The sequence below is a fragment of the Monomorium pharaonis genome, chromosome 6 (assembly GCF_013373865.1).
Source record: "Monomorium pharaonis isolate MP-MQ-018 chromosome 6, ASM1337386v2, whole genome shotgun sequence".
Lineage (NCBI taxonomy): Eukaryota > Metazoa > Arthropoda > Insecta > Hymenoptera > Formicidae > Monomorium > Monomorium pharaonis.
The window spans coordinates 16379379-16394449 of record NC_050472.1 but is presented as its reverse complement, the minus strand read 5'-3'; the positions used below and the strand labels follow the sequence as shown (position 1 = coordinate 16394449).

At 30.1% G+C, this 15071-nt stretch overlaps 2 protein-coding genes and 1 long non-coding RNA gene across 17 annotated transcripts in view; 2 read left to right on the top strand and 1 right to left on the bottom strand.

Moving 5' to 3' along the window:
* LOC105839018 (RAD50-interacting protein 1) overlaps window positions 1–9731 on the top strand; it is a 150593-nt gene extending 140862 nt beyond the window's left edge. For 5 of the 8 annotated variants that reach the window (XM_036289014.1, XM_036289015.1, XM_036289018.1 and 2 more), the window contains 5 exons: window positions 795–960; window positions 1030–1250; window positions 3088–3253; window positions 3328–3461; window positions 4330–4586. In XM_036289014.1, the coding sequence (XP_036144907.1) occupies window positions 795–960; window positions 1030–1250; window positions 3088–3253; window positions 3328–3461; window positions 4330–4510 (868 nt within the window). In that variant the 3' untranslated portion in view covers window positions 4511–4586. Of the gene's footprint in view, window positions 1–794; window positions 961–1029; window positions 1251–3087; window positions 3254–3327; window positions 3462–4329; window positions 4587–9052 lie in introns of those variants that run through there. The other 3 variants (XR_004963910.1, XM_036289019.1, XR_004963911.1) reach the window with 3 other exon arrangements.
* Window positions 4574–15071, bottom strand: part of LOC105839645 (WD repeat-containing protein 81) — a 256150-nt gene continuing 245652 nt past the window's right edge. For all 8 annotated transcript variants that reach the window (XM_036289006.1, XM_036289007.1, XM_036289012.1 and 5 more), the window contains 2 exons: window positions 5051–5157; window positions 4574–4900 (listed from right to left, as the gene is read on the bottom strand). In XM_036289006.1, coding sequence (XP_036144899.1) covers window positions 4669–4900; window positions 5051–5157 — 339 coding nt within the window. In that variant the 3' untranslated portion in view covers window positions 4574–4668. The remainder of the gene's footprint in view (window positions 4901–5050; window positions 5158–15071) is intronic.
* On the top strand, window positions 5156–7014 carry LOC118646342. The gene is made up of 2 exons (XR_004963917.1): window positions 5156–5888; window positions 5978–7014. It is a non-coding gene; the product is annotated as an uncharacterized LOC118646342 (long non-coding RNA).

The window sequence follows — 15071 nt, the reverse complement described above, 5'->3', positions numbered from 1 at the left end:
GAGTATTCGACAAAGCATTAAAACAAGTGTAACGTTCGGTAGTCAGAGGCAGAATGAACGAACTTATTGTCCGTTAGTCATTTTTAACAAAATTTTAAACAAACAATCCCAGTGAGAAATAGTACATCGAATCGACGTCGATTCGACATCGAAATTATTCATTTCGATGTCGATTCGACGTCGAATTGATGTCGAATTCATTACCGTTTCTCGCTGGGATAATATGAATCAAAAACTAATATTGCAATATATTACTATCTAATTAATATTTAATAATAAAATAAAATATACATGTAAATCATAAAATGTAAATTATGTAAAATATAAGTTATATAAATATTAATGTAGATAAAAAGTAATTAAATATTGCTAACTATAAAATTAAGAAATGTATTGAATATTAGCCGCAAAATAGCTACAAATAATATGAAAAATTTAGAAAGAAAGATACTATTGTATAAAAAAGATTATGTTGGATTCAAAATTGGAATTTATTATTCTTAATTTTTAGCCTTGTTAATTGTGAAAACTTAAAATTATAAAAACATCCTATATTCCTACCTGATTTTTATTTTATATATGTATATTATAGTTCAATGTCTTCTTCTAATAGATTTTTCAAATTTTATTTGCGGCAAATAATATTCAACTCATCTTTAATTTTATTTTTAATTATTTTTATTTCCTGTTTTTATTTATACATATTTAATATAATTTATATTTTTCTTTAAAAAAATATATTATAATATACATATTTTAAATAACAATAGTAATGATTGTTTGCATCGTTGAAGGTTACAATTTCTCGAGTTACAATTGGAATTGGTTGACGATTGGCGAGTACGATTGCTACAATTGTTACATGAAAATTATGAAGATCCGTTAACATCGCTCATGCCGTATATTCTCAACACGTTACATTATGTCGCGAGTGTTTTGGAGGAATGGGGCACGACTGTTGTACGTATATTTTTATCTACAATTATGTGAAAGTAACACATTACTTATTAAAATTTTATGTTTGCGTAGCATTTTTTACAGCTACATTTCTTTAAGAAACAATTCAAAGCTATAGAAAATGCTACTGATAAAGGCAATGACGTTAGCGAGAATATTGGAGAAATAGAAGGAACCGTATTTGATGAAGCTGTGGTCCTCCTGCAACGATTAGAGAAAGAGCTGATAAACGAGATCAGCGATTCAGTGGCTCTAGATATAAAGGCAAAGAGTAGAGCTTACAGGACGGATAAGTAAAGATGGATAAAAATTTTCTTCATTTATTAGCTTACATTTATTTTTTATTTGTTATTATATTTATTATTATATTAATTATATTAATTATATTTTTTTATGATTTATGTTGGTTTCCAAATTATTTTTGTTACATGTGCGTCGAAAGTCGTCTTTTTCCTATCACTTTTCGTGCGAAAAATCGATTTCCACACGATGGTTTTCTCAACAAGTAACTCATCATTACATTATTTTTGTTTTCTAATAGACGTTAATCGTGTGTAGGAAAAATTTTCTACATGTTTAATCATTTTTCATATTACTTGGTAACGGTTATCACATGGTAACGAAGGTAAAGGTATGAAAAATAACATAGGCACACAAAAAAAAGTGGTTGATCCGGCGGACTAGACTAGTCAATCCTTATGTATTTCGACCCGCTGAATCCGAATCTAAGGTCAGAATTGCAAAGTTAGCTCGCATTTTCTAACCACAAAAAAATTCTTTTTTAATTACACAGGCACACAAAAAAAAGTGGTTGGTCCGGCGGACTAGACTAGTCAATCCTTATGTATTTCGACCCGCTGAATCCGAATCTAAGATCAGAATTGCAAAGTTAGCTCGCATTTTCTAACTTCAAAAAAATTTTTTTTTAAATATTGGTCCGGTGGGCCAGACTAGTCAATCCTTATGTATTTTGACCTGCTGAATCCGAATCCAAGGTCAAAATTGCAAAGTTAGCTCGCATTTCTTAACCTAAAAAAAATTTTTTTTGAGGTTAGGAAAAAATGAGATAATTTCAGCAATTCTGACTTTGGATTTGGATTCAGCGGGTCAAAATACATAAGGATAGACTAGTCTGGTCCGCCGGACCAACATTGAAAAAAATTTTTTTTTTGAGGTTAGAAAAAAATGAGCCGATTCAGCAATTCTGACCTTGGATTTGGATTCAGCGGGTCAAAATACATAAGAATAAATTAGTCTGGTTTGCCGGACCAACATTAAAAAAAAAATTTTTTTGAGGTTAGGAAAAAATGAGCCAATGCAGCAATTATGACCTTGGATTCGGATTCAGCGGGTCAAAATAGATAAAGATAGTCTGGTCTGCCGAATCAACATTTAAAAAAAAATTTTTTTAGGTTAGGAAATGCGAGCTAACTTTGCAATTCTGACTTTGGATTCGGATTCAGCGGGTCAAAATACATAAGGATTGACTAGTCTGGCTCACCGGACCAATATTTAAAAAAAAAATTTTTTTGAGGTTAGAAAATGCGAGCTAACTTTGCAATTCTGACCTTAGATTCGGATTCAGCGGGTCAAAATACATAAGGATTGACTAGTCTAGTCCGCCGGATCAACCACTTTTTTTTTGTGTGCCTGTGTAATTACGGATCACGTCATCTCGCAACACGTATACGATAACTCTTGCAGAATTGCGGATGCTTCGTTTTCACGAACCTAATTTTGACTAATGTTCGTCACTTAAGGACATCAGATTAGACATCGCGTTATATTAAGATCACGTAAAAAGTTGAACGTGGTAATAGTGTAATAAAAAATATATACGTGGTGATTAGTGTCGACAAAACTATATAGAAATAAAGCTCTTTTTTTCCTTTTCAGAGTTCTCTTCTCGCAAATCCTCTGCCCTGAATCTCCCTATTTCTGTCCTGAACCCCTTCTCGCCTTTAGCATTTTCTATGCATTTGTAACAAAAAATAATATGTGCAACTCTTGCGGATCGGTTATTGTCTATTCGTGCGGATAAACACATTTGTAGGAAATAACAAACAAAAATTTCCGCACTTGTTACACAATGTACTATTCTACTACTAATGAATTTTTTATTATTTAAAGATGGTTTGCGATGCAGCCTTCGAAAGAAGTCTCTTCATTATCGGTAACACCAAGCGGTTGTTCCATGTTCCAAGAACTAGCCATGCGTCTTCACATGTTGCATAATGTTCTAGCCTTACCATTGTTTAATCAAGCTTGGAAGAGTTTGGCTGCTCAGTTAGATCAAGTATGCAAGATAAAAATAAAAAAAAGTAAATATTGTTCATTTATAGTAAATTGTTTTTAAATATCTCTTTACAGTTTCTTTTCGAGGAAGTTGTATTAGTGAATCATTTTAATAGAGGCGGCGCCGAGCAATTACAGTATGATATTTTGAGGAACTTATTTCCATTATTTAGTCTGTACATCAACAAACCGGAGTCGTACTTTCCTTTGTAAGTCTCTGAAAATTATCAAAATATATTCTAGATTAAAGCATGAAAGAGTGGCTTATTTTTAGGAATTTTTTTAAAGAAAACATGTTCTACATGTATACTTATATACACATTTAATATGTATCAATTTTTGTATGGTCAAATATTTATTAATTTTTATGTTATATAAAATGTTATCTTTATGTGTATTGTACTAAAATTTTAGAATTGACTTCAAAGTGTAAAAAAAAATCAAATCTGAAATTTAGTCTCATGATTTGAAAGCTGATACTTTAAGCTTCAAAATGCTTTTTTTAAATTTCTGTACAATGATCTGTTCACCTAATATGGCCTATTAAAGTTTAAGAACTCTTTTTTTGTTTAAAGTAGAATAACTTAGCAAAAAAATCGTACGAACAAAAATAAGAAAAGAATTTACAGCTAAAGGAGTAACCTTTTAATTAAATTTGGTTTAATAAGTCAAAAAATCACTTCACTCGGTAAAATGCGTAAACTTGAGATTTTTATTTTCTCATTTGCCTTATTACGTTTTAAAGTTGCATGACTTCGAAACTAATAAATGTATCGTTATGAGCCTAAGAGCATTTTAAAGTAGACATTTCAATCTTTAATTTGCTTTTTTGTTCGTTCCAGTAGGACAATTTTTTGCAAAGTTGCAGCATTTCAAAGTTTGACCATTTTTTGATGAAATAACTGTTATCCCCTTAATTTTCTTGAGGAGTGTATATTAAAAATATTGAAATCCTTTTTATATATTTCAAAGAAATTATTTTTTTATAAGTGCTAAACTAGAATACACCTTTAAAATTATTAGCTTATTCATTAGAACAGATTAATTCTATACCATAATTCTATTTTGATATTCCAGAATCAAGGAAGCGTGTATACTTTTAAATGTTTTAATGGGTTCAGCAATATTACTCAAAGAAATGCTACATAATAATCAAAGTGCATCGGAGGAAATTTTAGCAGACGTCGGAGTACACAAAATGTCCGCAAAACTTGCTCTCAAAGTAATAGCGACGAGGACAGACATTATCCATATATAGAAAATTTTCCTCCAATATCTTGGAAAAATTATATTTATTGCAATAAAATTTTCAAGTCGTGGATTTTGTGGATAAATTACATATACTTTTTTATTCCTCATTATTACATTTAATAATATAAATTCATATATTCGCATATGTTCTCCAAATAGTTGTTCTTAACACAGCAATGTTATCCCACCGTTATCAGCGCCTAACAATAATAATCGATTGAGAGGGAGGACAGTCATGGCAGTAAGAATGCCTTTAAAAGCGTCGGATCTTAACTTGGATGAGCTTAATGACGCAGTCACTTCTATACCGGTATAAACCCCAATTCGATTGGCTGTTGTTCCTATTATCAAGGCCTGTTCGTGCATTGCCATGCAATGAACAGGCTCTGTCGCTCCTCTGAAAATCAATAAAAAAATAATTTATGTAAATAATATTTTGCATACCTAATTTTAGATAATAATTTATATTTTAAATAAATTTAGTTTACCTAATACTTAGTAAAACTTAATTTTATCTATTTTAAATAAATATTAAGTATTTTCTTACTTCATGTGAAATCTTAGTTTTCCATCTATCGCACTCCATACGGCTATAGTTTGGTCCAGAGAAGAACTAACTATAGTGGTTTCATTTATCGCTTCTAATTGTAATATCTATGGCATTAATAAATAAAAGAAAGAAATCAATAATTAAACACTGAATTATTATATCCCTATATAGCACAGGAGCTTGCAGTTATATTGTATCCTTATAATGCAGTATTAGAAACACTGTCATTATCATACATTACAAAATATTATACGAAAGAGTTAAAAAGTGAAGGCAATTTTTAAATTATGCGGTAATCGGAACAGAGACGTTGGCGGAACATATATAGTTTTCTATTTACACCAAAACAGATAATTCTCACTTGTGACTTATAATTCAGTTGAATGCACGTTTTTTTCAGTCTCACAAATAAAATTGAATTTTTTACTTATAATCTGAGCAATCTGAAAATCATACCCTTTACTAACTCTTATTAGCTTATATTAAAGTTTTGTATTGCGATAATATTTGCTGGGTTCCAAAATTCACTGCCAGTACTGAAAATGAAAACCTATAGTTCACGTTATGTATACTAGATTTTTATTATTAGCAGTAAATTTTGGAAGGCTGCATTTGTCATCAAAATAAGCGTGATCATTTCCACATTTCGTTAATCCTAGAATATCATACTGGAATAGTTTTATTGTTTAACACGAATTTGATTTTATCTCCTAAGTTAGCAGATGAAGAGATCGACTCGGGGCAATAATGCAATTTAAAGTCTTAAGAATCGAGAGAGACTATCCAATATCGGAACGTCAACATGCGAGTAATACAGACATAAAGAGTAAATGGGGTATGTTAATAAATCTGACGTTTGTGTACATATGTTGTTCAGATACCGCCATGCGAAACACTGTCTTTTTATGTTTATATTTCATTCAGACGGACACTAGCTATAGAAAGAGAGACACTACGGTTGCATTTGTGCGAGCTGCAATGTCTCTGTGTGTAAAAACCACAGGACAAAACGATGTGGCGAATACTATTTGGAGTCATAAAAATATTTTAATAATTTTTTACTTTAATAATGTATCCTATAATTAAAAAATAAACATTTTTTACAATTTTATAGCAAATTGAAAAAAAGATTGATTGTGTCTTTATTCATTTTTTCTTTTAAGCTATTGTTTTTTATAACATTTATTTGTCAAAATAATTATACTTTTTAAATAATACCCAAAATCCATTTTATCCCGGTTCTATATCTATCTTTCCAAAAACTGATTTTTTAAATTCGTTAAAAATTAGCGAAAATACAATAATTTAAAAGAACTCTCTTTTGCGATTTTTTTTAAACTTTATTTTGTTTAAATAATTTTTAACGTGTTTAATGTTAATTATCCTTTTGCTGTCATATTTTTTCCTGAACTTAAATGTCATACAGGGTGGATTCATTCATCCAGCTTTAATCGCTGTAAGTTTTAAAACAATGAAAATATTTTTATAAAAAAACCATGAACAAACTTTAATTTTTTTTTAAATATAATGATAAAATTCCGATGTCAAAATTTTTAATTTATTATTATACTTTAAAAAATTCTGAAAAGTTGAAACTGGGGGAAGGGTGGCGGTTTTAAAAAATCATGATTTTTGAATTCTTAATACTTTGAGCTCAAAATCTAACTGTTTATTGTTATATTTCAAGAAAAAAATAGGTTGGAAGTCGGCATTTCAAACGTGTTTATTTTGGGATATAAAAATGATCCATTTTTACGAAAATCACGATTTTTGGTATAAAACTCAGATTTATTATAACTTTATGGCACAAAACTTCTAACACACCACCACCAAAATTACTTTTTTTTCATTTTTAACCAAACTTTTCCGGATCGGCCACCATCGCAAGTTATAGGCCATGGCGCGCTGAACATAAACATGTAATTAAAACTTAAAATATTTTAAAAAATTAAAAACAAAAATTTTTTACAAGTGTTACAATATATATTTGCGTATTTATTTCAAAAAATAAAAAAACAGCCTTCTTTTTTGATCGAAAAATGTACGCCGCTTACACACTTGGGGCGTCAATTACCATAGTCCGATTTGATTGGCTGCTAGAACTTTAAACCATACATTACTGGACCATGCATCACCTATGAAAACTGTTGTTGAATATACTTTGTTGCCATATTGTTGGTTGTGTATATCATGCGCATAAGTCATTTGTAAGAGACGACCGTTAGCACGATTTTCAGCAGAATGAGCCTACTGTTCTTTTTTTATATTGTGCTTAAGTGCAGTCAATGCAGTAGAAATTACCTCAATGTCAACGGATTCTGTCAGATCAAGTGTCATATATTTCATTGCAGATTTGATACATTAATTTTTTTCGAAGCTCTAGCAATTACTTGCATAAAATGTCACAGTGTAACTGTTAGAATAGAAGTTAGCACGAACGACCGATAGTTTGATGTATATATATGTCACTATAACTGTCTCTTTTCTTTTACTCAACAGTTTGCATATGATGCGTAGTATATGGTCTAAGGCCATAGAACGAAATTAACGCACATTTTGGCATCAGACCGATAAGACGCTATAGTGAAAGAGTTAGACTAACGTTAGATGACTATGTCAGGTCTATTCTCTCTAATGTCCAAAAGATAGAGTCCGCCAAACTCAAAGTATGGGTGTCCGCCAACCACAATGAGAACGAAAGATTAATATTATTGTGGATTACATCATCGTCTTCGCCATGAAAGGACGAAGAGATTCATGTAGCACAATACTGATTTCAGTTCATCTCTTCAATGCAGCACGTGGAATGGAATGGGATACATATTTAACCCAATATGACGTTTGAGATGGAAAAATAGGTAGAATTGTGCTAAGGTTAAATCCCTGATTGTGAGTAATTTAATTTCACTATCTCAGTATGAAACACATTACTGAGAGAATATAAAAAACATTATTTAGTGTCAATTTAACATAAATGAAATCAACTATATTTACATTGCTATTAGATAGTTCGACCATATGCGGTAGGGAAAATTGAAAACACAATCCTTTTGTTTTTAAGCATTATTTTTGTAAGGTATACATATACACTGGCGCAAACAAAAAACGAGACAAAAATTTTGACCGATTTTTAGGCAATTTTCAAAGTGATGCAACTTTGCGAAAAATCATCCAAATTATATGTACTTTTTTTTAAATTAAAGGGCAAAGACTCTACTTTAAGAATCCCTAGGCGAAAGTTTGATTTGTTAAGTGCGAACCTTTTGTATCGCATGAAAACCAAACATGTTTTTTTAAATTAAAAAAAGTAAAAGTTTGTTATCATTTTTCACAAGTTTCTCATTAAAATCTGGCTAATATTAATCCAGATTCTTAAAGTTAATTTTTTTCTAAGCAATTTAAAAAAAAACGTCGATACGATGTTTTTTGTTGATTGCACACGAGTTTGAAATTTGCACTGCATTTTAGGGTATTTTAGCGAATAAATACGGTATTTTGTGAATATTATGAATTTTAAGTATCAATATGATATTGCACATTGATTTTATTCTTGTTTAACTCAAATCATACCGTCGTCATCAAAATGACCCGATGTGTACCACGTGGAAGTTGACAGTCGGCTTTTGCACATCATGTGGCCCTTCTCAATGAAATTATACAGAATGTGTACATTACAGGTTCTAATTTTGTATCAATACTAAAATACAAAATGTACCTCTATGATTTGTTTTAAAATAAACTATCCATAAGGCATACAATGTATAAAATAGCACTACTCATTATGTAATACCTAAATTTAATAAAAAACTTCACAAAAAAAAAAACACAAAAACACATAGTAGCCACTATATGCAAATGTCATGTGCTTCGGATATTACTACTACGTGAAGTTAGGTCATATCATTGATAACTAATATTGCGGCATATTGCCAGTTAAATCTGTAATTAAACTTGTTGAAATATTGATGTATATATCTATGTATCATATGTTCTGCAAAGGGCCTAAGAATCAAGTGTCTTCACCGCCTACAGTGCTCAGCCTTTACTCGCGTAGCAGTCACTAGAACAAACGTTCCATTGCGAGATTACACCAAGAAGAATAATGTGCTGTAGTGCGCTTTTCTGGGCAGAAGGAATGACGATTGAAAATTCGCCGTCGAATCGAATATTGGCTCAGTGTATATAGACATAGCATGAATCAACAAAAGTTGTGTCTGCTTATGAATGAATAGAAAGATTTAAACCAGGAAGAACAAATGTAACCAATAAAGATTATTTTTGGTCACCCATCAACATTATGCATGCAATATCACATTGACAGGACAGATGTCTTGATTAGAGAAGACTGATAAATAACAATGTTTTTAGTTCACTGGAAGGAATTGAAGAAAGCGCTGCGCAGTCGTAGGTTTATTTCTGATAATGAAACAGTGCACACTTGGCTTTGGGAGTTGAAAAAGTTCTTTTCTGCAGAGATACAGAAGTTGATTGAACGGTACAACAAATGCATCATCTATTCATGGAGACTGTGAACATGTTCAATTGCTTACAGTTACTTCTATTAAATTCATTAAATGTATTTTGTCTTTAGTTTTCGATTCTTCCTCGTGTATATTGCAGCAATATTACAATGTAATATGTATTTAATAATGTATAATATTTTGTAATATCATGATAATTTAAGTGTTTTTATTTAACAAGAAAACCTCGCAAACCCGGAAAAAGCCACCGCAAAAATGTTTTTTTTTTCGCCCATTTTGGGACACTTGCATTTTGAATTGAATTTTATGCAAATGATTAGTATTGATGAGACAATAATTCAGAGAAATTTTTATAATGAGCATTGGTTTTAGAAATATGAAAGGTCAAAGTGGGTTTTCCATTAGATAATATGATACAATTGAATTTTTTCAAACTGATATTTTTATTAAAAATTTCACTCACTATTCTGTTTTTGGTTCACTGATTATGAATTTGTTGTCAAAATTTACGAATTCAATATGGTGGATCCAATATGGCAGACATTTATTATTAAAAAACACGTTAATTTTTATTCAAACTGGAATTTTGGGGATTTTCAGGTCGCTACGCGACGCAAATTACGAATTTTATACTGTACTTTCAAAATTAAAAATAGTTTTAAAATGGTATTTTCAAAATTCAAGATCCAAAATGATGGACATATGGTAAACTGTTCAATTTATATGAAAGTTAGATTTAAATAAATATTCAAAAAGATGTATAATATTTCAAACACAAATATTCAAAAAATCTACTAATACTCGTAAAAATTACATGTTCATCTCTGGATATTTGATTTTCTGAAATTGATGTTTACGATGATAATGATTTTGATATATTCATTATTATAAGATTTTACATTAAAAAATGTTAGAGAATTCTATAAAAGAACGAGCGTGGTGTAGCGGATAGCGTATTGGTTTGCTACGAAGATCTTGGGTTTGATCCTTCAAATTCTGTAGTACTTCAAAATGAATTTGAGTTAAAATATTTATATGTCTGCTATTTTGAGTTTTATTTTATTAAATTTATAATTAGCGACGTAAAAAATCCCAAAATTTCAGTTTGAATAAAAATTAATGTATTTTTAATAACAATGACTGCCATATTAAATCCTTGAATTTTGACAAGATTCATAATAAGCGGCCCCAAAAACATTGGAATAGAGGGAAATAATTTTTGACATAAATGTCAGTTTAAAAAAATTCAATTGTATCATACTATGTAATGAAAAACCCATTACTTCGACCTTCCACATCTCTGAAACTAATCATATGTTCACTTTATAATTTTTTCTGGATTATTGTTTCATCAATACTAATCATTTGGCATAAAATTTAATTCAAAATGTAAATGCCTCAAAACGGACGTTTTTTACGGTGACTCTTTAGATTTTAACAAAACATGTCACAAATGTAACAATAAATACGGAGTAAATACACAAATTTAGAAATTTTTTATAGAAGTTTAAAAAATTCGAGATAAAACTACTTTAAAAACAATCTTTAAATGATAAAAACTTTATTTTTTAATATATTTTGTAAACTAAACAAGACATTAAAAAATTTTTTTACAAAAGTTTTATAATAAAAACATTTGTATTCGACTACGCTAATCATTTTTCAAAAATAATTTTTTAAATTAACTTTTGCACTTTCTACATGCCTAATATTTGTGTAATTATAATACTATTGTTACGCCCCTGCCAGTTTGATCTGTCAGCTGTTCTGACCAATCGATATATTGATTTTCTGTGAGCGTTGTCAACTGTCTTGACAACGCGGACTATGTTGTTGTTGATTCTCGGTCTCGCACTGAGTTGAACGTGTTTTCGTTTGCTCTAATAAAGCTATTCGTTAAAAGAAAAAGAGTGTGTTTATTCCTTCCCGCGGTGCGAGTGTAACACTATTATAAAGTTAATGTATTTTTATTCTATATGTATCCATATATTTATAATTGCTAGTTAATAAATAGTAAAAATATCCAACAAAAATATTTGTTCTACAGATTTTATGAGGTTATGCACATAATTATTATTTTATGTAACGTATCTTATTTATAAAAAAATTAAATAAAAAATTAAAACTTGCACACAACTTTTATATAAAAAATTTTTGATATCTTATTTAATATTTTGTAAACAAGATATACAGGGTGATCCCAAATAACTTTTTGTACTTAAAATATCGTATTTCTCACTTAATTCTAAGACGATTTTTTTTCCCCAAAAACATTGTCTGAAACTTAGTTTTTGAATTATTAAAAAAAATAGTTGTTATCCCTGTTCAAAAAGTACGATAGAAACTGATAGAAACATATAGAAATTTGATAGAAATTTAATATGATTTTATCTGAATCTATCGTTTCTATCGGACACTAGATTTCCTGCCAGATAGAAAAGTTATAAAATTCTATCGTTTCTTATCGTATTTGAAATAAACGATTAAAACTTTATCTGAATACGTCTACTTTTATATATGATCCTATCTACTTATCGTTCTGAATATGAAATTTACGATTCAAGATCTATAAGACTCAATATGAATTAATCTGAAATTGTTCCTATACGTTTCTATCACATGTATTCCAATTTCGGCGGACATAAAGTTCTATCGTTTCTTATCGTATCTGAAATAAACGATTAAAACTTTATCTGAATACGACTACTTTTATATATGATCCTATCTACTTATCGTTCTGAATATGAAATTTACGATTCAAGGTCTATAAGACTCTATATGAATTAATCTGAAATTGTTCCTATACATTTCTATCAGATGTATTCCAATTTCGGCGGACATAAAGTTCTATCGTTTCTTATCGTATCTGAAATAAACGATTAAAACTTTATCTGAATACGATTATTTTTCTATATGATCTTATCTACTTATTGTACTAAATATGAAATTTACGATTCAAGGTCTATAAAACTCTATATGAATTAATCTGAAATTGTTCCTATATGTTTCTATCAAATATATTACCATTTCGGCGGACATAAAGTTCTATCGTATTTTATCGTATCTAAATTAAACGATTAAATCTTTATCTGAATATGAGTACTTTCCTATACAATTTATCTGGCTATCTTACTGAATATAAAAATTATAACGTAAAGTCTATATAAATTAATCTGAAATTGTCCCTATACGTTTTTATTAAAAATATGTTATATACTATAATAGTTTTCTATCATTGTCTATATAATTGGAGATATTTTAAACAGGGAAAAATTATTTCGCAATTTTGCCGAACATAACATTTTATCATTCTTTATCGTGTCTAAATCAAACGATTAAAACTTTATCTGAATATAGAATTATCTGAATAATTTATATAGACTTTAAGAGGATCCGGGAGTGACAGAGTTACCGACATTTTTGGGGGAACTTGGATTTTCGAATTGGAGTAACAGAATGCAAAATCCTTTTACAGGATTAAAGTACGCACAAAAATGAAGGGGGCGATGTACGATTTGTTCTGATAAATAAAAAAAAATTGTTATTTATTAGTCACTTAACGACAATATTTGCTTCATACAAAAAATCTATAGTTTATATGTATAAAATAATCACGTCGCCCCCTAGAAAAAACTCTCAGGAATAATATCGTGCAATTAGAAATAAGATTAGAATCCTAGAAAAAAAGATTCGCATTCCGCAAATTGGAAAATGAAAAAACGAAAATTTGGGTTATGTACACGTAAAAAGTCGATAAGTAGAGCAATATAAGAAACAATTTTTTCGTTTTCAATATAAAATCCAATTTATAGATTAATATTAATATGTGTACTTTAATTCTGGAAAAGGATTTCTAAATCTATACAAGAAATACATATGAAATCTCATAATGATGTGCACGAATGACTCTACATTATCGACTTCGATCAAATTTCAAAGGCACTCCTGGATCCCCTTAAGTCGTAATTTTTTTATTCAATAAGATAACCAGATAAGATAATATAGGAAAGTATCCATATTCAGATAAAGTTTTAATCGTTTAATTCGGATATCATAAAGAACAACAGAATGTTCTGTCCGGCGGAATTATAAAATAACACAGACACACAAAAAAAAAGGTTGGTCCGGCGGACTAGACTAGTCAATTCTTATGTATTTTGATCCGCTAAATACGAATCCAAAGTCAAAATTGCAAAGTTAGCTTGCATTTCCTAACCTTAAAAAAAAATTCTTTTTTAATGTTGGTCTGGCGGACCAGACTATATAATCAGTCAATTCTTATGTATTTTGACCCGCTGAATCCAAATCCAAGGTCAGAATAAAAGAGTTAAATATAATAGGAAAAGGGAGTGAATTTTCTACGCTATTCATTCACAGAAGCTCAGACTTGTTATAAGTATTGAATTTTCCCCGGACAATGTGCTTACGCAAGCTTGCACGCTCCGAATTATACATTTAAGATCCAAGCTGCTTTTACAAGGTGTTTTTTTGAGGTTAGAAAAAAATAAGCCAATTCAGCAATTCTGACCTTGAATTTCGATTCAGCGGGTCAAAATACATAAGGATAGACTACTCTGGTCCGCCGGACCAACATTAAAAAAAATTTTTTTTGAGGTTAGAAAAAATGAGCAAATTTAATAATTTTGACCTTGGATTTGGATTCAGCGGGTCAAAATACATAAGGATAGACTACTTTGGTCCGCCGGACCAACATTAAAAAAAAGTTTTTTTGAGGTTAGAAAAAATGAGCAAATTTAGTAATTCTGACCTTGGATTTGGATTCAGCGGGTCAAAATACATAAGGATTGACTGATTATATAGTCTGGTCCGCCAGACCAACATTAAAAAAAAATTTTTTTTGAGGTTAAAAAATGCGAGCTAACTTTGCAATTCTGACCTTGAATTCGGATTCAGTGAGTCAAAATACATAAGGATTGACTAGTCTGGTCCGCCGAATCACTTTTTTTGTGTACCTGTGATAATTGTTCCTCCTTGAAATATCTCCTATTATAAAGACAACGATAGAAAACGATTATTGTTCCATAACATATATTTGATAGAAACATATAGGGACAATTTCAGATTAATTTGTATAGACTTTAAATCGTAATTTTTCTATTCAGTAAGATAATTAGGTAAGATCATATAGGAAAGTATCCATATTCAGATAAAGTTTTAATCGTTTAATTGAGATACGATAAAGAACAATAGAATTTTATAAATTTTCTATCAAATTTCTATATGTTTCTATCATTTTCTATCCAACTTTTTAGTTAGTACGCGGCGCCACCGATAGGCTGGTAGGCGATTACTCTCTTGTGAGTCAAATGCAGCCGACCCGCTATATAAAGACCACCCGCAACACGATTAAGACAAGCAATAATCAGTTTCTTTCGCTACGAGAGGACGATTCCACACAGCACACTTTATCCTAGGGATGTCTCTGGAATGTCATTTTGGGATATCGCAATATCGTTGGATATCCGTGGACCGTCTGCGATATCCAAGGGATATCCAAGGGATGCACAAATGTCCAC